Here is a 21447-nt window from a genome sequence, read left to right as displayed (position 1 = left end):
TGAATTTTTAAAATTATGTTTTTTAGAACTATAATGCGTTCATTTTGCAAGGAAGGCTCGCATGGAACTATGTAATGAGAGAATGAAGAACAAAGTTCTTAATTACATAAATAGGTCTTTCTGGTCTGTAACATAAGCTGTCAGCCAAGGATACCCAACACGCTAATGGGACCATAATTGTTGTACAATGTATTGTAGTTTCTGCCATTTATCAAGGAGATTTTCCAGAATTTAAGAAAGATTGAATTCAGTTAGCATAGTCAAAGTTCGTCCGATCAGAATATTTGCAGGTTTCAGTGCTGTGTTATCATCGTTGTTTGTCAAGTTTTGAATTTCCTGCACCTTATTTGCTGCAAACTGCTTCCATCGACTGGCATCTTCCTTAATCCATTATAAACAAATAGTCGAATCAGTCCAATAATAAATATTGTTCAAATTAATATTTAAATGACCTGTGACCTTCTTTACTGAGTTTACAAGTAATACAGCTCTATATAGTTCCAAACGAGGTAGGGTTACGTGTTTTAAGGGGTCTACCCGTGATTTTGCACATAATAATTGACTTCTATATTTTCCATAGGATGTCAAGCGTCTTATAAAAATGCAACAGTATGCTTTCATGAAAGCATATTTGAACCCATGAAGGTCAAATCTAATTTATTCTGATATTGTTGCACGACATGGATTCATCAATTTATTTAATTCACCAAAATTTTAGCCAGTTTTCACCTGATGATTCCTGATCCCATCTATTTTTTTTGTCTCCAAAGAGTTTGTATTATTAATTTGGCGTTGATAATTAGTGAACCTAGAGAATCACATATTTGATATAACTTGAGTCTGCAAAAATCATCAGCAACCATTAATACGGTTTTTGGTAAGTATAGATCAGTCGGGGATCTCCAAGCCTGTCACCAAGGTATGGAATGAAACCATAGAGAAATATGGCGATTCCACAGCATTCGCACCACATATCGAAGGCTTTAAAAACTTATCTGATTCAATCTACACAAATTTTGAAGTTACTACCATGAAGTATAGAGTCTTACTTACAAAATTTATTATTAATAACCTAATGAAACATCATATTGCTGATATAGCAGACTAACGACCTTGTACAATAAAACAGTGATATTGTTTATTATAGGTAAACTCCATTCCGTAACTTCAGAGTACACTAGACATTATCATCTTCTGCTACGCGTAGGAACTTTTTTTACAAACTAATAAATTCTCATAAAGTATAATAAAGTATGTCAAATTAATTATGTAGGTCGTCTCTACGAAAAAATATTCTTATATTGATGCATTTATTTCATAATTATAGTCTATTTCAATTTTGGTGTCGGCCATAGGTGTAGGTCTTGAAATATTGTGTAGGGATTATAAGTATATTTGTTTAGTGTAACGCATTAGTATTTACTGTTAAGCCGTAAATAGTGTCCACAGTATTGTAAGATTAGTAATAAAATGGCGACATTTACACCAACGAAAAGATGTTCCAGTAATTCTCCACTATCAGTAAATGAAAAACTTATTATTTTAAATGTACACATTGCACACACACACATACACATTGCATAAAATACGATTACCCGAAATTTACTGTACAAGAAACTGTCGACCGATGTTCCCGAATGACTGGAGCTGGAAAGTCCACCGTTTTTAAATTATTGCGAGGGAAAAAGATAGCAGGCCAAGCGGAACCTCCCAAGAAAAATCCAGGCAGACCAGTAAAAGTCCTTGATGAAGACACCAAAAGTGTAATTGGAAGAAAAGTTTTTGTTTTAAAAATACCCACCCTAAATAAAATTTTAATGAAGCTTGGCCAGGATGACAGTATTCCGTTGATAACTAAAAAGCTTTTATGGACCACTTTGAGAAATATGGATTTTGCTTGGGAAAAGCATAACCGTGAAGCACTTTTACTGGAAAGCGATGAAATTGTTTGCTGGCGACGAAAATACTTAAAGAGTATAAAGCAGTATAGAACAGAGCAGAAGAAAGAAAATCTTTTATCTTGATGAGACATCGATTAATGAAGGTTATACAAAATATGTGGCCAGATAAAAATATAACCAGTGCATGCCAAGCTTTCATGGAAAGCCTGTCAACGGGTCTTAAGGTGCCTTCAGGTAAAGGTCCATATTGGAAGCGAGGAGGGATTTATAAAAGTAGGTTTGCTAACCTTTCAGTTGTGCCATACGGGAGATTACAACGAGGACATGGATTCGGATGTTTTTGAAGACTATTTTGGTGAAATGTTAAAATATCTTCCGGCTGATTCAGTAGTAGTTATGGATAACGCAAATTATCATTCTCGACGCATAGAGAAGACTCCAACTTCAACTTGGAGAAAACAAGAAATTATTGACTGGTTAACCACCAAAAGTATCGATTTGAAGATAATTTGAAAAAAAAGAACTATTAGCTATAGCAAATTTAGACAAACATCATTTTATGAAATACGCCGTGGAAGATATAGCAGAAAAACATAGTGTAACTGTGCTGCGCACACCGCCATATCATTGCGAACTAAATTCTATAGAACTTATATGGGCGCAAGTGAAAGGATTTGTAGCAAGACACAACACGACATTCAAAATGAAAGACGTTAAGCTACTGTTTGATCAATCCATTAAGGAGGTGACACCATAGAACTGACGAAAAGCAGTTCAGCATGTCATTGAAGAAGAGGAGAAAATGTGGGATCTTGACAACTTGATCGATCGGACCGTCGACCCGTTAATTATAACGCCAAGAGGAGATGACAGTTCCTCAGATGACGAAGAATATTATGATTTTTTATAATTTTTGTGCAATGTATTTTTTGTATAATGTTCAATAAAAAATAAGTGTACCTAATACTATGTACATAATGCCTAATTTTTATTCTGTTAAAATAAAATTCTTTCCTTTTTACGAGTATCTTACCGGCATGCCTTTGGCATACTATTTTCAGTGTTTTTGAATGGATAACAATAGGCTACACCAATAAATTGACCCTAACCCGGGTGGTACTACCTGCACTTGATAAAAAAATTTTTTTTTACATTGAAATCAATGCCAAACTATGAAAGTGGCTTAAATATTTGTTGGGTCACACTGTGGTCCCTTTGCATACCTAATGAGATTTCATTACTCTATACATTTCTGAAATAAACTTTAGGGTCCAAGTAATCAAAGTTACTGGAAAATGTAGATTTTAAAAGAACCTTCATAAAAATTTTTTCTTTAAAATATTCGTTTAGGATACGTGCGTAATCTTTCTGATTTACTGTTCCATTCTATCTCCATATTCACACTCGCACGTTTTCTCCGAATATCGGCACTCATTAATGGTCGCAAATACTTAAAATGATATATTCACCACCAAACGACTAGCGATTCCACCACTTAACGAGAAAATTTCAGTACATGATTTATATTTCATACATGACTAGACAAACTAATGTTGTAAAAGTATATTATTTCTACAACTATCACAATCTATGGAACACTACGAAAATTTTTATAATAAATGATAGTATTAATTAATCGTCATGTTAAGTCAAGATTAAACACAATGCATTATTTTTGTGTATTTTACCTAATGAAAATATTTGTTTTTACAAACATTAATAAATTCACATTTTGTGAATTTTCGTTTGCTTTGTGTACAAGATGATTACCACTACTAGTATGAGTGCTATTTATGAAGTCGAAATGTACTGCAGTATTCCTCTTAAGATATTGGAGTTAGCTGCAAACAAAACAGGTAATCTGCAAGCCACAAAATCAAAGCGAATATATACCTCCGCATACAATAATTATATGAATTGGCAGTAATCACAACTCAATAAATTTATCAAGGGAGCATCTAAATAAATCATCCAAAACAAAACTACAAAATATTTCTCTAGTGCTTTCAACAGGTTGCATTAATCATAGATTTAATGGGAGCATGCCACATGAACGAGGTAGGTTCCAATTGTGATCACACTATTTTTTCAATTACTGTAAATAAACCATACAAAAAGGTGGCATAAGTAAGTTGGCTGTTAAGTACAAACAAATTAGTATGTTTCTAAAACTAAAATATCCTAAACTCTATACAGATCCTTGATTATCTGTAACAATTTGTGTAAGTGGAGATGGTGATATCACAGATATGAGTTGGAAGGGTGAAAATAAACCGCAGTTGACAAATGTTACATTGACGACAACACAAATAAAAAGCTAGAACGAAGGAGAAAAATTGTAGAAATAATTAACTACAATAACCACACAGGTGGAGTTGATTCATTATGTGAGTTCCCTTTGTCATAGTTTTCTCCATTCTTACCTATCCTGGGTCATTTGCTTTATTTACTGCTATATAATTTCTCCATTTTTCCAACTATATTAATTTTTTCTGTCAAGCTTCTTTTCGGCATTCATTTCTTGTATTGGTAGCTTCTTGTTTCATCCTTACATCTTTTTTATCAATCGCTCTTCTCCCATTCCTATTACATGGCGAAACCATTTTAATTGTCCTTCTTTAAACGAATACGCGGTCTGTCAAGTTGGCGAGCCAATACAAAAAAATAAATTCTGGCAATCTCAAAAACTCCTTTTTATAATAACTAAAACTATTTACATAGATGATTGCCGCTTGGTTTGCCGTACAAGAGAATATCATTGGGATAGTTCGATACATTGATGGTTAAGTTAGCTGCCCACTCCTTGGAATATTGCTTTCCTTTGTACGGATATTTAAACTGAAATCATAGACAATTGCCGTTTCAATTGCCATTCAAGAAAATATGTTCCCCGATGTCGGACCACGCTTACATTTGTAGAGAAACAGAGAGAAGGCATTAGGGTTATTTTGAAACCATTTGGCATGCTAACAGCTTGCCGTACTGTATCTATACCGCAATAGGTTTTCAAATAAAAAACTCCAAGATGGTACATGTGTAGATAGATTGAAAATTAAAAAAATTATGTATTTATAGGATAAATTGGCAATCGAAACACCACAAAGCTCAAAATAATAATCAGTGTAGATAGTAGATTGTACAGAAATTATTGAAATAATGATAGTTACTCAAAAGAAAAACAACAAACCTAAAGAAATCAAGGATGCGAATACTGCCAATCGTAAATCACCGGTTCAATATCTCAATATAATCTTGTAATACGCTCCATATCTATTTTTACATGGACAAACAATAACTAACATTTCTAATAAATTTTCTGATTTGAGACATTGCATAATTCCCGAGTTTAAATGTAGAAATGGATTTTTCCCTTTTGCCCTGGATGCCGACGTGCCCCGATGTCGGCGATGAAATTTTCTTGATCGGCAAAAAAGAGCAATTATCCATGTAATTAGTTCTAGTTATTGTAAAAAGAAGAATAGAAAGTTAGGTGTAGTTATAACATCCATACAGAGCAGCTAATGAAAACATTTTGCTCTGGTGTTGGCTTCATTAATTTCTTCGATATAGATTCTGATGTTAATCAATGCCTTCCTAATATTTCACCAAACTATTGTATGTATCACGTATGACAAAATTTTTTTCAAATTACACCCTCTATATAAATACATTCTAATCAAGTCAAAATATCTCTTAAACCTAAACGCTGCACTTGTGCTTTGATCTTGTTCCTAACAAATAATAACAATTAAAGAGAAACGAATTTTAAAGAATAGTAATTTGAAATGCAACGTCTTGTTGGGATGCTGTTTTTAACAAAAAATTGATAAGAACTTGAGAAAATTAAATGAATTTTGTATTTTTTTTCAATCGGGATAGTCGTATTTGACGATGTCTCACTAGAAAACGAAAGTTTTTATCATCATTATTCATAATTTAACATTTTCTATTCGCACTTTATATAAACCCAATTTAAAACTTTCAATATAATTGAGAGTCATTTAAAGATACAGAAATGTAATTCCTAGTAAATACATTTCACCGTTTCCACAAAAGGCAGATATTTTGGTTTTCAAGTAAAAATCATTTCCTAGACGGATATTATTCTGTCATATTCTTAATGGAGAGACCCGTGATTCCGTAGCGTTCTCTTGTATACTTATAATAGCACTTCAATATGGAAAAAGTTTTCCCTAGTCATTCCATCTTATTAAAGATACTTTTAGTCGAAAAGTGGAATTGTGTCGAACTCATTTAACATTTTCAGTAGTAAATCAGACCACTAAATCCTGATAGTGCTATTTACCACGCAATTCGTGTGACAGTGTTGACGGTTATTTTTATTATATTAGTAGCTCATGTTATAACCGAAAATAAAAAATATTTGTATGTTTGAACAAATAAACATTGTTATTCAGTTTCGTTCTTTGATATGGCGAAGTACCAAATTTTCATCTGGATTAAAAGCTTTTAGAAATTGTATCCATTCGGGTATTAATATATTTTTTCTCAGCGATTAAATTTGGTTTACATTGAACATATATTGTGAACGAAATTTTTATATTTGAGTAGATACTAGATAATTTTTCTCAAGTCTTTTGTGAAAAAAAGTAGTGCTAGTATCTGTATAAATTTGTATGTAGGAAATCGGCCAGTGACGGCAATTTTGCCCTATATTCCCTATATTTTTTGTAATGCAGTAGCCACTTCTATTGCACAGCATCTAATAATTATTAATTAATTAATTATTTTAATAAAGTTGACTTCATTTGTGATATATCTGACAGAGACGCTTGCACAAGATGCGCCAGTAATACAGTGCTTTCAATAAAGTGCCGTCTTTTAATAAAGAAAGGCATTAATTTCATTAAAATTGTGTTTATAGTTCTTTTAATCGATGGCTAGTTTAATAATATCGGTTTCAATACAGAACCAATTTCCGGCATTTGCTGTATAGTTTAGTTCTTTCTTTCATTTTTAACCCCCATAACTACCACCACTTTGAACAAAGACAAAATTTCAGTTAGGTAATCATCAATCGATGTTTTTGTATCATCTGGTTTGTATCATCTAAGTTGTTTTACTAGCTACCCATTTTGGCAAATGTGCACTTCGTGTTGAAATGTATAATAATGAAATAACAAGATCTTAATGTATTTTTATGAAGAGTATGTTTAAATTTGCTTTGGTCAATTGAATTATGATTTTATAGGTAATTTTATCATTTTTAAATATAACCCTAATTTTGAGTCAATGTAAATATATACATATAAAGCATGTATTCTGCTACCAGATATCACATTAATTATTATTCTTATATTTAATATACATATAACTGAATAATAAAATCAATTTGATCGGAACAGTCATGTTATCACCATAAGACTTTGAACAGATGGAATCCTATATTTTCCAATCCATTTCTAATGTTTTTAAGAAAGTCAGAAATATTTTTAGTTATATAGTCCGGAAGGTAGATAGAAACATCGTTAAAGCTGTGTAAGGTAACAGAAAATTACAGGAAATAGAACAAAAAAGCAGTCAAACTTAACTCGGAGATTCTTAAACTAAGTTTATCAAATATTCATGAACCAATGAAATCTGAAGAACACGTACTTGACTAACGACTACTATGGGAGATCGGTAACCAGACGTTCATTTCCCAACATCCAAAATGGCATCCCAACTTTCAACAAAAGTCGTAAAAATAACCCCTCGGACGACAAAATTATCTACGAAAAGAGAAAAAACTTTCGTAATACGAAGTACGGTGAAATTTATCAAGGTCTAAGCATATTATATGAAATCCGTGCGCCTATAAATTATTTATAAAACTGTTGTAGAAGAAGCTTTTTATATCAGTGTTATATTTTAGCATTTGCAAATATGTCGTTATGATGTTACAATATGTTATTACATTTCTAAAAATTCTTTAGCTTAAAACTTGTTCGTCTTTTAACTTTTTCTGAGTCATCAATAATGTATTGCATACTTTTTAACAGTACAAATTCAGTACTAAAATTAGCTCTGCACAATCTTAAAATAAGTCTGTGACATTTTACTGTATTCGTCAAGTCAAGATCCTGAAGTCAGAGCCTCTGGACGTCAAAAAGAGACTTCATAATGGCGAGATCGTATTATAAGAGATCAATTTCGTGCCACTTGAGTCTCTTTTCTACCGTCCACGCTGGGTGTTGCCTCATAAAAGTTAACATCGTAGCTCTCTGCTCTGGTGAAGAGAGATGATTTAGTTAGACTAGCTATACAAATAGGTTATCTCAAATATTGATTTCCGTTTTTGTCTGGAGATGCTTGATATTAGAGCAAGGGGGAGAAGGCGACGTGGAGTAACACATGCCATGTTCAGCGAGACAATAATATACCCCATGTAACCAGATAATGTATAACCTTAACGGATTAAAATGACTCAATCATTTATCCTGGCCACCAGGATTGGAGATCTACTTCTAATTGAACATATTATGGACATGAATGATCACAGGCTATTGAATTTGTAGAAGCCTCACAAGACTTTTGTTACAGAGCACAAAGGTCCATCTATCAAACATCGATATCATGTTAAATGTTTTATTACATTTGGTGTATAGTGCGATTCAATGAGGAGAACTAAGAGCTCCTAAGTTTACAGACGGAATAATGGACCAGTCTTCCTGCCTATCCTCGCTCGCTTATTCACCATATTTAGTACCATTCAATTATAGCTCTTTTCAAAAACAATAAATTTACTGAACCAGAAACAATTTGACATAATTTCTGACATTGCAAAAGCAACAACATAGCATATGAAAGCCTTCAAAGATCGCTACTTGCCAAGGAATCAACCTTGGGATAAGTGCGTTGCTAATCAAAAGCAATAGTTGACAACAAGTTCAGAAATGAGAAGCTACCGTTGTTTGCAGTTTTGTTATAATATATATCTTTGGGGAACTGGGTAAAATATGCAAACAAACTTCCTAATACTGTGGCATCGGAGCTAAATTTGAAAAAAAATCATTGTTATGCCAATCACTCATGTAATTGAATAATGATCAGAAAGATAAGAATCGTATTCCCACAATTTCCGCTCTGAGCTAATACCAACTATAAGACATTCTTTGCTCACAACAGTACAATTTATTTCAATCGAAAATGAGTTCAACGTGAGCTTTGGAGCGTTGAAAGAAATTATTGACTCCTGCATGAAGGTAAAGCTTCCCAAAGTGAACGAGATAAATTTATTCAGGACACGCTATTCCAAATTAATTCTAAAATGGTAAGAATTTACTTCGCATATTTTTGTACATTAAAAAAGATTTTCTATTTCGTTATTGAACATCAATAATAAGAGAACTATAGAATTCATCCTCTGAATATTGTAAGATTATTGATAGTAAAATGTTATACTGAAAAGTTTCCAATAAAAAACTACTTTTTTATTGGAATTAGTTTTTTTTAATAATTTTTAGAAAATAGATAAAAATGTAAGCCTTTATCAAAATATAATATTGTCACTGAAATTTGCGTATTTATATTAATCAATAGATCACCTACATCATGAACACCAAAATAAGAATAAAATTAAAATTGAATTAAAATTAAAATTTGTTCTAATAAGAAAAATTTTTCCACTGTCCCTGCATCTCAAATATGTAGCAGTACTCAAGCAATCAAATTATTTGTAGCTTTATTGGAATTTACAAAATAGAGCTATAAATTTTACTTAAATTATTTAGGTCTTTTTTATCATTTATAGCTTTTTCGTTCTTATGAATGTGAACCATTTCTAATAATTCCCTTTTTCGTGTATTAGATTCCGAAATGTTGAGGTACTCAAGTTCAATTACAGATTGGCTTGAGCAGAGACGGACTTAGAGTCATCGTGGCCCCCGGGTCAAAATACTTAAGGGGCCTATGTAAGGCGGGCGTTTTACGTGAATTCTTACATCAAGTTGATTTTTCATTATAGTCAATTTATTCATCCGGCAGCGGGGGCCCCCGGCGCACGCCCGGGTTGGCCCATGCCTAAGTCCGGTTCTGGGCTTGAGCATACTTTAAGAAGCTCTTTAACATCCTATTTCCAAATTTATCATAAGCATACTTTTCTCAGTATGTGCAGTTAATAAAATGGGCCGTAGAACATTTGATAGGTTATTTTCTGATGGCACTATTTCAAATAAAATATGTAAAGTGTTTTATACGTATCGTTTTCCGAAAAATTTACATTTAAATTGCTCTAGCGAGATACGTTCAAGCTAACATATTTTTCATAACTGCTCATATATATTACTTTCAATTTATTAAGTGCGAAACACTCGGATATAAAATGCTAGAACTAAATTTAAGTACATGACCAATATACTGCGGTTGTAGAAAAAACTATAAAGAAACAATATATATATATATATATATATATATATATATATATATATATATATATATATATATATATATATATATATATATATATATATATATACTGAGAAAAAAAAATTAGAAAAAATATTTTGGTATACCAAGAGCCAGTGACCAATTTTAGGTGGTCATTTCAAAAGTCATGAAACTTTTCACAGTCAAACCTTAATACCTACAGATGCTGAGAAGCCACTTCTTATTGGACGTACATTTAGAATATTCTTTACGTAAGTGGTAAACTCATTTGGAGAGTAAAATATATATAAGCTGGATACATACAATTAAAGGAAAACTTTATTATTCTAATTAAAAAATACGAAATATATGTGTGTGGAATTATTCTGTTGTTTCATAGTCTTCATCCTCGTGTACACTATCATCTTGGTCGTGATCCTCAATGAATACAGATTAACATTCTCCTACATTTATTATTTTTCTACTATGTCAATCGGTAAAATTTAATCACTAGTTTTTTTGCAAATTGCACAAATAATTTTTTAAAAATGCAACTGTAAAACTGAGTTAAAAAAAGTCTGTAGTAAACGATTCTAAAGTATTATAATGGAGTAGGCAAATCTATACACGTAGAAATATACCTCACGATACTTTAAAATTGTCTTTACACGAATATATTGTCAATCTTGAACAAAAAAAATATTTGCGATACTTCAGTATAAACTATTTATTCTGATAGCAAAATCAACGCACGGGTTAAACTGAAACTGCACTAGACCTTCTATGAATTGTAACTCCCAAAAGAATACCTAGAATATTACCCGTTTTAATATTTTCTTACAGTAGCCTTGTAAATGACCTGAAGAATATCTGCGTCAAAGGTATAGAAATATCTTTCAAAAGTGAAATCTCTACAAGATAAAGAAAAATCTATTTCATTATATATCATTCTAAATGTAGGTGCAATAAAGTCTACATATACCCAATTAGCTCTCTCACTCTAGCTTATAAGTTTCCATATGCATTGCTCACACTCGCACGGACAAGAAATAAGAAGACCCTCTTTAAAAATTTAGGGTAGTTCACCCCGGCCACTTGGGGCTGACAGAAGTGGCTTTTCAGCATCTGTAGGTATTAAGGCTAGACTGTGAAAAGTTTGGTCACTGGCTGTTGATTTACCGGGAAAGTACGCCGTTGCTCTTCGAAGTTCCATGTTAAGGGTCTTGCGGTTTGTATACTGATAATGCCAATCTTAAAAGGCTTAAGAATTAGTCCAGAAAACGCACACCTTCTTTTGGAAGAATGGAAAACGTGAAACGTTTATTTCAGAGCGTTGAAGTATCTTCAAATCCAAAGCTGCTATGATATGATCACATGGGCACTGGAATAAAGAATGCTACTTGCGCACTTGTGGGGTATGTAGAAGTGCCTCGGGTAAGCCTTCGCAGAAAATCCTAGACGGTTTATAGCACGAATGTGCCCTCAGGCAAATGCGAAAAGATATTTGCAGTGGTCTTTTAATGCAGTATAGACAAAAAAAGAAAATTTCCTTTAATTATCAACAACGAAGAGTGAGTAATGAATCCATAAATATAATGTAGATACTAAAATGCAGAGCAAGGAGTGTTAACATTGAGGATTAGCATTACCGAAAAGGTCCTGCTGACAGTATTTTGAGTTGTTAAGAGCTTAATTTTAGCAGATTACCTGAAAAAGTGAGTACAGGTGCGTATTATGTTTTAGTTTACTTTAGGCGATAAAAGTAGACGCAAATGTGTTGCAATGTGAGGCTGTAGCAATGCATCGAGCCATTGCAACAGCCCCAATAGCTTAAGCAGGCTTCAAATTAGTTGAACTCCGCAATATTCTTCACATTCATGGTGGTAAATGAATAATCAAATCTGCAGATATTTAACAATCTTCCTCTCGAGACGCATTGAAAATTTTAGAACATCTATGAGAAAAATTTGTTAACTTAATGTAAATAATCTTATTAATAGATGAATAACATACCTACGAGTTTTATATTGTATGTTGGTCTGGGGCAGAGCAAAGGGGTCAGTTCTTGTAATGCATACTCGTAACCGTTTGAATTGAACCTAGTCCAATTGTTTCAAAAGAATCACTTCGATGCTGTTACGTCAAAGTCTTTCACAGTATGTAAATTTCCGAGTATCGTATTTAGAAGTGAGATAAGCACAAATCTTGTTACTAAAAGCTATTAATACAATTTGCTTTTGACTTCATGCTGGGCTTAATATCTACTACGCACGCAATTTTTCATTTCTTCCGCCACTTATACCTAAAAGAAAACTCCCACACAGAAGAGAAATGCTGGTCGGTTTTTCACAATGAAAATCAAAATCGTTACGAAAACTTCGTCATGCGACACTAAATTTCGGGTGGTGAGGATGTGTAATCCCCTTGTTTTGCGTCTGAAAGTTTGTTTGCAATTTAGAATTTCTCTGCGGGCGTTTAGTCAAAATATAGGTTTATAAAATGAAATATACAATGTGTCAGCGTGAATATACTTTTAAATTGAATTCTGTAATCTGTTCATGCACAGTTTACATATTTAGTATAAACCCATTGTAAATTTGAACGAAATAAACTTAAAAATAACTTTTAGAAATTGCGACAAAATTACTTGAGCCGGTCCGTAAACATTATCGTAAAACCGTCTTAAATAGTTTTTGTTAGGTTATGTTGAAATATTGTGGAGTAGCATAATTATACACTGTTAATTATTTAGAGTTTAATTATTCGAATTGAATACAGTTACAGAATTAAGCAAGCTCAAATCGTGACGACAGATGACAATCGACAATTCTCAGTCGCCTCATATGTAAAAATAACCATTGCCCTATGAAAGTATTTGTCTAATACTAAGAAGCTAAATCTATAATATCATTCCACAGTTTTGATGAGTCTATGATGTTATCTTCGTCTATTAGTTTTAAAAATTCTGGTGTCATTTCATCTGATTCAACAAATGTACTACTATTAGTGATCCGCATTGCGTATTTTACTTTGGACCGTCTTCTCGTAATTCACTAAAGCCATTTCTTTCATCGTTGTTCATGTTCTTTTACTTTTATTTTATATTTCATTTTTAGTAATAGTCATTGAGGTTATTGCTAATTAATATAGACGGAGCTTGCTTTTTGGAAATGTCGCTTATGGCTTTTATTTTATTATGTATAATGAGATATTATTAACTGTTTTGCCATTATATCTTTTATTGAACCGCATTTTCCCTCAGTTATTTCTATTTTAATATTCTCATTCATTTTTCAATTTTTGGAGTTTACTCCTTAAGAATCGATTTGCATATATAAGGGGCCCGGTATAAGAAAAATGTGAGGAGTAAAATCTATCGATGAATGACCTCGTTACGTTTTTGGTGCGCACCCTATGATGCGCAACTTTCTAATTGGTCAGTGTCAACATACGTATATTGCTGTCATTGTAAAGTTTTATTATCATTGTGTTCCGCTAAAGTGAACTGAAAGTATTTTCAAATAACTATGGCAGAAAGAGGTGTAAATGATATTGCCGGAACATCTAACAAACACGTGGTTGCAAATTACGTTATAATTAATGTATTATATGTATGAGCATGTGCAATTTGTATTTATTAAATATTTGAATAATTATCGATGTAGTTTATATAAATATATATTTGAAAACAACACATAAAATTAGATAATCAACCCAATATGAATTATCGAGATTATTTACTATTGTAAAAAGTTTATTGTAAAATATTTCGTCGATTAGTTATAATAAATGTATATGAAGTGAATAAATTGAATAAATATATATTTATATATGTATATTATTTTCATTAATTAACAAATTTGTCCTTTTATACAGTATCAATCTTTTTTAAGTTAAATAAACTCTTTTTGCGTCTGGTTAGACTAGCGAACTTAAGGAGTAAACTCCAGTGGTGCGTCGGAGCTGACACACACAATTTTTTTTTTATTTTTTGGTATTCTCTCCCCTTTAACTGGTTTCCGATACTAATATAACCGAGAAGATTCCTCATTGAATTATTATTTTCGGCATATATTTTGTTTAGTATTGTTGGCCTGAATAATACCAGTAATTACTGTGACTTTTGACAAAAAAACATAAAATTCTATTTATGTGGATAAGAAAACAGATAAAACGTAAAACGAGTTTTGATCAAATTACTCGACATAATCTTAAATCGTAATTATTTTTAGTCCTAATGATATCACAAAATGGCAGTAATTAAAAGGTTCAGAAACTATCAAGCAAGTGCAAGCTTTCTTTGTTAAGTTTAATTAAAAAATGTAGGTTACATCACTAACTCTCTATTTGATAAGAAGTCTTAAGTAGTAAAAAACTCACCTTCTTAATATCTTTGTTTGATTCGCCATCGTCCGCTTTACGTTTGTCGTTTCCCGCCAATTTACCTTTTTCTCTTTCACTTCCACCACAGCCGCCTATCTATAAACACAATTGAATTGATATAAATTGGAAGTACATAGAAAAATTGAAATATACTTTCAATTTTTATGATTAAAATGTAATATAATTACATAATACAGAGGCTGCGCTTTATGAAGTTGAAGACGGCGCGTAATTTTGTGGTTTTGTGATTTGAAAAACGCAAAATACAGTCACCAATCTACCAGGATGCCTATGGTTGTTATGGTTTCCGTAGAAACATACATAATGTACATATTATTTTCTCCTGGTGGTTACACCCATAATTCTGAAATTTACATTGCGATATTATAGGAAAGGTTTGTCTCATGAAAGGCGAATTTATTTACAGACAGTAAACAATTATCCCTTTGCCTGAAGATCTACAACGAATCACATATTTGGCATATTTGGTAGCACAGTAGAATTAAATAGGAAGGATTTGTCTACAGAAAACAAAAGAAAAGAGAGAAAAGGAAATATTTTTTGTTTTATAAATCAAGGAGGCGTCAAATTTGTGAGAAAATAAGATTATTAATTATTTAAATAGGTTTACATCTGTTTACCATTTTCCAAGCACAACATGAAAAGAGGATAAATTAGCAATATAAATAAATCTCAATAAAACACGGTTCAGGCAAATTAACAATCTACTTGAATGATGTATTATGTATAAATTACGACACCAATATTATAATTTCAAGCCAACCCTTTCCGATAAATAAGGTAAAAGAAGATATTAGATAAATGAAGATACTATTAAATAACCTTTGGCGACAAGGGTAAAAAAGGTAAGCAAAGAGGTCCCTATTTTTATAGCGAAAATAAAAAAGAGTTATATAGATCATATTTTATTCACAAAATGGCAACTATCATGAAATGACTTTTGATGAAACTAGCAATTTGTATTCATCATTAGTCTTAAATAGTTATTTGTTTGTTGAAGTGTTGGGAAGCGAATTATTCATTATATATCAACGCGGACATGAAAAAATCTTTTCATGTGTTTCCAACACAATGTTTTTATCTACTACCATCCAATAAAGTGCACCGTTTAACAAAAGAATCAATTTGTTACGTATTGTATAATTACCGTAATAAGCACAAGTAATATCTGATCAAGCAATTCATTCCATATATACGTACATATTAACTATTGTGATATTTGTGATAGCGCTGTATAAATTATTGAATCCTAGTTTTGGAGCACGATGAAGATGATATCGAGGAAACACCTATGAAAAAGATCTTGAACTAGTTGGCCGGCTGAGACAGAGAGAAGCACCAGGACGAGATGACATTACATATGTTTTAATAAAGGATGGAGGAAAAGTCTAATAACAAAAATCTACGACATCAAGAAAATATGAGAGAAAAACAATATGTCCACATAATTGGATATGGGGCTGAAAAGGAGAGACATCACTATATATAAATATATAAATTTCTTCTTATTTCTTACACCCAAATTAATGCTTCTAAATGTTCTTGATTTTGGGTCTCTTCCTATTAATATTTCACAAAAATCTAAAGAAAATGTGGAGAAAGAACTGAAAAGCTTTTTAATAAATGAAAAGAAAAAAATATTAAGAAAATTGATAACCTAATATTAAAACAACAACCTATTGCTGAAAATACAAATGAAATAAAATCAAAATGGATCTAAAATTCAACAGATACTGTCATACCAGATGAAGTGAAAGAAGTTTTATTTTTAGGTCCCAATTTTGCAAAAAATATTTCTAGTGACAAAGAATTACCTGTGACAAATATCTTATATAATATTGAATGCAACACCAATCATCTAAAAACGAAATTCTAGATAAAATAAGATCTGATACTTGTAATGTTATCACTAATTTCAAAAATAAATAGAAACACAAACAACAGAGCAATATCAAACCTCAAAATATAACTAAAAGCAAAGAATAAATATCATCAAAATCATCAATAAAATCAGAAATCTCAAAATCTTTAAAGCAGTTAAATTTAATAAAACTGATATTATGAAGTCAGAAGATTATAATAATAAAATGATGAAAGTATAAAACGATGAGACAACTCACAAAAAAATTACACTAGACTCTACGAATTCTTATCAAAAACAAAATAATGATCTAACTCCATCTTGAATAGAAGAACTTTTCATTTCCCATCAGATGCAAAAAAATAAAAAATTCACAATGCCTTATACCCTAAAATATATGGTTTACCAAAACTGCTCAAACCTGACATTCCTGTTGGACCTATTATTTCAAATATTCTCTTACCTTATTATCTAATTATTTGAAAAATATTTAACAAAAATATGTTTAAACAGATACTCTATCAGAAACACAGAAAAAAATGCGATTTCTTTATATAAAAATATTCCTATTACTATTGACAAAAAAATGAGACAAAATTAAAGAATATACAGAAATACCTCTAAACGAATTTATAAAAGCTACTAACTACTTACATCATATTCCAAATATGAAAATGGAATATACAAAAAAATTGATAGTTGTGCTATGGGAGCTTCAATTTCAATTGTTATAACACAGTTAGTAATGGTAGATCTTGGGGAAACTATCATAAGCAAACTGGATATAAATATTCCATTATTTTACCGATATGCATTGCTGTCGTACTAAAGAAACAATCGAAATCGAACAAAATAATAGAATCAATTTTTTTGATGTCATATAAAATTAACAACAACCAAAGATATTTGATACATTGTACTAATACAACTACAAATAATTTAATTGATTAAGTACTGCTACATATTTAAGATGTAAGAACTAAGGGAAAATTAATTTTTCTTATTAGAACAAAGTTCTATTTTCATTTTATTCTTATTTTGATATTCATGATTTAAGTGATCATTGATTAATATAAATACGAAAATTGTCAGTGTCAATAAAATATTTTGATAAAGACTAAGAAAAAATTCGACTCTTAAGACTTTATCAAAATATTTTAGCTTGAGTTAGCTCAGTTCTTACCAATGAATGAATAACCACCCTAATCCTCACCCTTCTCTTGATAATGTCTCTAAAGTGGGAGCAGTGGTCTCAATCTGCCTACTCCACGTAACAAATTATTCCTCTATTTTCGGTTGATTCCAAGGCCTCCTTGGTGTTGAGTTAACTGGGAGCGAGTCGCCTGGACCTGTTAAGGGGCTTTGTGGCTCAATCCATGAACCTAGTTCTTTTGTTTATAATACTGAGCGAGGAAAGCTTCCCGAACATTTCATCCGCCTCTACGGAGAGGATTGTTTTACCTTAACTAAATCCTACAGCACACCCCTAATTCGTAAACAACGTCTTCCCTGTGTTCTTACATTTGTTTAAGCATGTCGTGACTTTTAAGTAATACCAAAATTACACCAAATCATCAACAATATCTCGTATCCTCGACAAAGCCAGTTGTCTCTTCTTAGAAATTCCACTATACCACGACAAAAATTTTCTCACAATCATTCGCGGCTTCTCAATATTTTTGACCAAATCCACTCCTTCCAAGTTCACCCATTGATATAGGACACTTTCGATCGTTTATCTAACCAGAAAGTTAAGCATATATCTGACAAAAAGACCTAAACCCAAAAAGATAAACTATCCAAACTAATTTCGCTCCACATCTATTGATATACACACTTATCCACAACTATTCTGACACCCCTATGCCACGGTCATCCTCAATACCTTCTCTTGATAAGATGAATAAGCTTCGTAATACTTCTGATTATAAAATTGTTCCCAATGATCCCATCACATATCTAGAAAAAACAACGAATGCTCTTATCAACAAATCCAAACTTTCTTCTGACATCAAAGCTAAACTCAAACCTTGAGAAAAATCATCCCGCATTCCTCGTATATACGTCTTCCGAAAATCTCACGTTGTCTATCTTAAACACTAGTCACCACATCAACCCAGTTCATCTTTCGCTCATCAAACATTTTTTTCTAACACCTACTTCATATTCTAAGGAAATTTCTACCGGCCACTCAAAGGTGCCCCCATGGCATCCCCTCTTTTTCTCTCCCGTGCCAGAATTTTCATGGACCATTTTGAAAATAAAGCACTATCCTCTTGCCCTCTCCGACCAAGTTGTTGGCTACGATATATTGATGAGACTTTTGTCATTAGGCCCCATGGAATAGATATTGAATGGCGTACATCCTTGTCTACAGTTCACGATTGAGGTAAAAGAGGAGTTATCTCGGCCATTCCTTGACGTCATAATCAGAAAGCTTTTGCACACGGTTTCTCCCACTACGTCTTTCTCAAATCCACTCAAACCAATCTATTCCTTAACGTTCAGTCCCATCAACATCCGGCCCAACTTAACTCTGTCATTGATAGACTCGTATCACGATCCATCTCGTTGAGTGACAAATCCAGTTGATAATCTGAAATCAATTTTTGAGACAAACATTGATTAAAAATGATTACAACAAATCCCAAATTTCTAGGAGGATCCACAAATTTCCATCTCCAACTCGCGTATCCTCCTCCACTGGTTTTCAAGATAAACTCGGGGTGTCCCTTCCTTACATCAAAGGTGTAATAGACAACATTTGCAGAATCTTCAAACCCCACGGTATTCGCACAATCTTCAAACCCACTCAGAAACTCTCCCATTCGTCAAAGATAAAATCCGCCATTGAGTGTATGAAATTCCCCGCTCAGATTGTTCCTGTTCCTATACTGGCTAGAAAAATCGACATATTTCTGTCAGAGCCAAGGAGCACTTATTTTCTGTCACTAATTCCGATATCGCCTCACTCCGCTCTTTCAAGCCCAGGATTATTCGGAAAGATATCGAAATATTGAAACGTCCAAACTGTCTGAACACAAGTGACGATAGTCAGAGATAGCCGGCAACTTGGAAATTCTTCCTTCATCCACTTCGTTCCAATGCCACTCTGGCTAACAACAACATTTCCATTTCCAACCGAAAAAAGAGGGGATTCGTAGCGTGGAGTAAGCAGGTTGAGACCACATAATCGGATAACTTCTTACCAAATCAAAAACATTTAACGTAGCAATGAAACACCAAAGTGGATTATCTTTAATATATTTTCCGGGCTTTCGAATACTTATACAGTAATGAATTAAGATGTATTAATAAGAAAACTGATTTAAATAACCTTAGTGTAATTTATGCATATCTCTTAGATTTTGAAAAAAACAAATTCTGTAAAAATTCAACGCCATTAACAAACAACTAACTTCACCTAACGTATAAATTTCAACTTCACTTATAACGACCTAATCTATAAAATTTATTGGAATTTACTCCTTAAGAATCGATTTGCATATATAAGGGGCCCGGTATAAGAAAAATGTGAGGAGTAAAATCTATCGATGAATGACCTCGTTACGTTTTTGGTGCGCACCCTATGATGCGCAACTTTCTAATTGGTCAGTGTCAACATACGTATATTGCTGTCATTGTAAAGTTTTATTATCATTGTGTTCCGCTAAAGTGAACTGAAAGTATTTTCAAATAACTATGGCAGAAAGAGGTGTAAATGATATTGCCGGAACATCTAACAAACACGTGGTTGCAAATTACGTTATAATTAATGTATTATATGTATGAGCATGTGCAATTTGTATTTATTAAATATTTGAATAATTATCGATGTAGTTTATATAAATATATATTTGAAAACAACACATAAAATTAGATAATCAACCCAATATGAATTATCGAGCGCATTCACATAAAATAGAAAATTTCTAACCTAACCAAAAATTAATTTTTTTGTCGATGTCTATAAATTCTTCCACGTTATTATGATTTATTTTATAAATAATTTTTAAATATTAACAAGTGTAGTCAATAATTCGATAATATTATCAGAAAAATGAACAATATTTTTTATTATAATAATGTTTTTATATAATTTTCTTTCGAAAAGTTATTTTTTAGCATATTTAAATAATTTTCATGTACTATTCATTATTATATGTAAAAGATTTAGTGACATAATTATCTGTTTATAACCATTTTTGTTAATTATTAAGATAAAATTATATTTTAAATAAAAAATTAATTATAATAATTTAAAAAAAATGTTTATAAAAACCTTTTTTTATCAATTTTCTTAAAGTCGGTTAAAATTTTTATAATTATGCATTTATAAATTTTCTAATTTTTGTTTTATATTTTTTAACTAGGAATAAATCTAAACCTCAAAAAACTCCAGCCGAGAGACAGCGAGCTTACAGATTAAAAAAAAAATTAATGAAGGAAGCCCAAAATTCCTTCAATCAACCAATCTTTTTTAAGTTAAATACACTCTTTTTGCATCTGGTTAGACTATCGAACTTAAGGAGTAAACTCCAGTCGTGCGTCGGAGCTGACACACCCAATTTTTTTTGTCATTTATATTCTAGCCAATAAATATTCAGCTACATTCATAACGACCTAACCTATTGAAATTTAATGTTATCCATGAATTTACCAATCAATATTGAACATCATTCACTACAACTTATCTTTATCTAACCTATAAAAATTCAACGTCATTCACAATCTAACCCAGAGGTGGGGAACCTTTTTACCATTAGAGGCCACATTTAAATTAGGCTGTAATAAGAGTGGCCGCATAAGCTGATTGACCTAAGAAAAAATAAAATATAATACTACAAAATTTTAAATATAATATACATATAAAATAATATAAAAATATTATAAACAAATACAATAAAAGATATT

The 21447-nt window shown here is 31.8% G+C and overlaps 1 protein-coding gene across 5 annotated transcripts in view; it reads right to left on the bottom strand.

Annotated features, from left to right (window-relative positions):
- LOC130442468 (uncharacterized) overlaps window positions 1-21447 on the bottom strand; it is a 501073-nt gene that overhangs the window by 206725 nt on the left and 272901 nt on the right. For all 5 annotated transcript variants that reach the window (XM_056776607.1, XM_056776611.1, XM_056776606.1 and 2 more), the window contains one exon: window positions 14649-14747. In XM_056776607.1, the coding sequence (XP_056632585.1) occupies window positions 14649-14747 (99 nt within the window). The remainder of the gene's footprint in view (window positions 1-14648; window positions 14748-21447) is intronic.

The sequence above is a fragment of the Diorhabda sublineata genome, chromosome 4 (genome assembly GCF_026230105.1).
Source record: "Diorhabda sublineata isolate icDioSubl1.1 chromosome 4, icDioSubl1.1, whole genome shotgun sequence".
Taxonomy (NCBI): domain Eukaryota; kingdom Metazoa; phylum Arthropoda; class Insecta; order Coleoptera; family Chrysomelidae; genus Diorhabda; species Diorhabda sublineata.
Note: the sequence above shows the minus strand (reverse complement) of the source record. Positions and strands in the feature narration are given on the sequence as shown.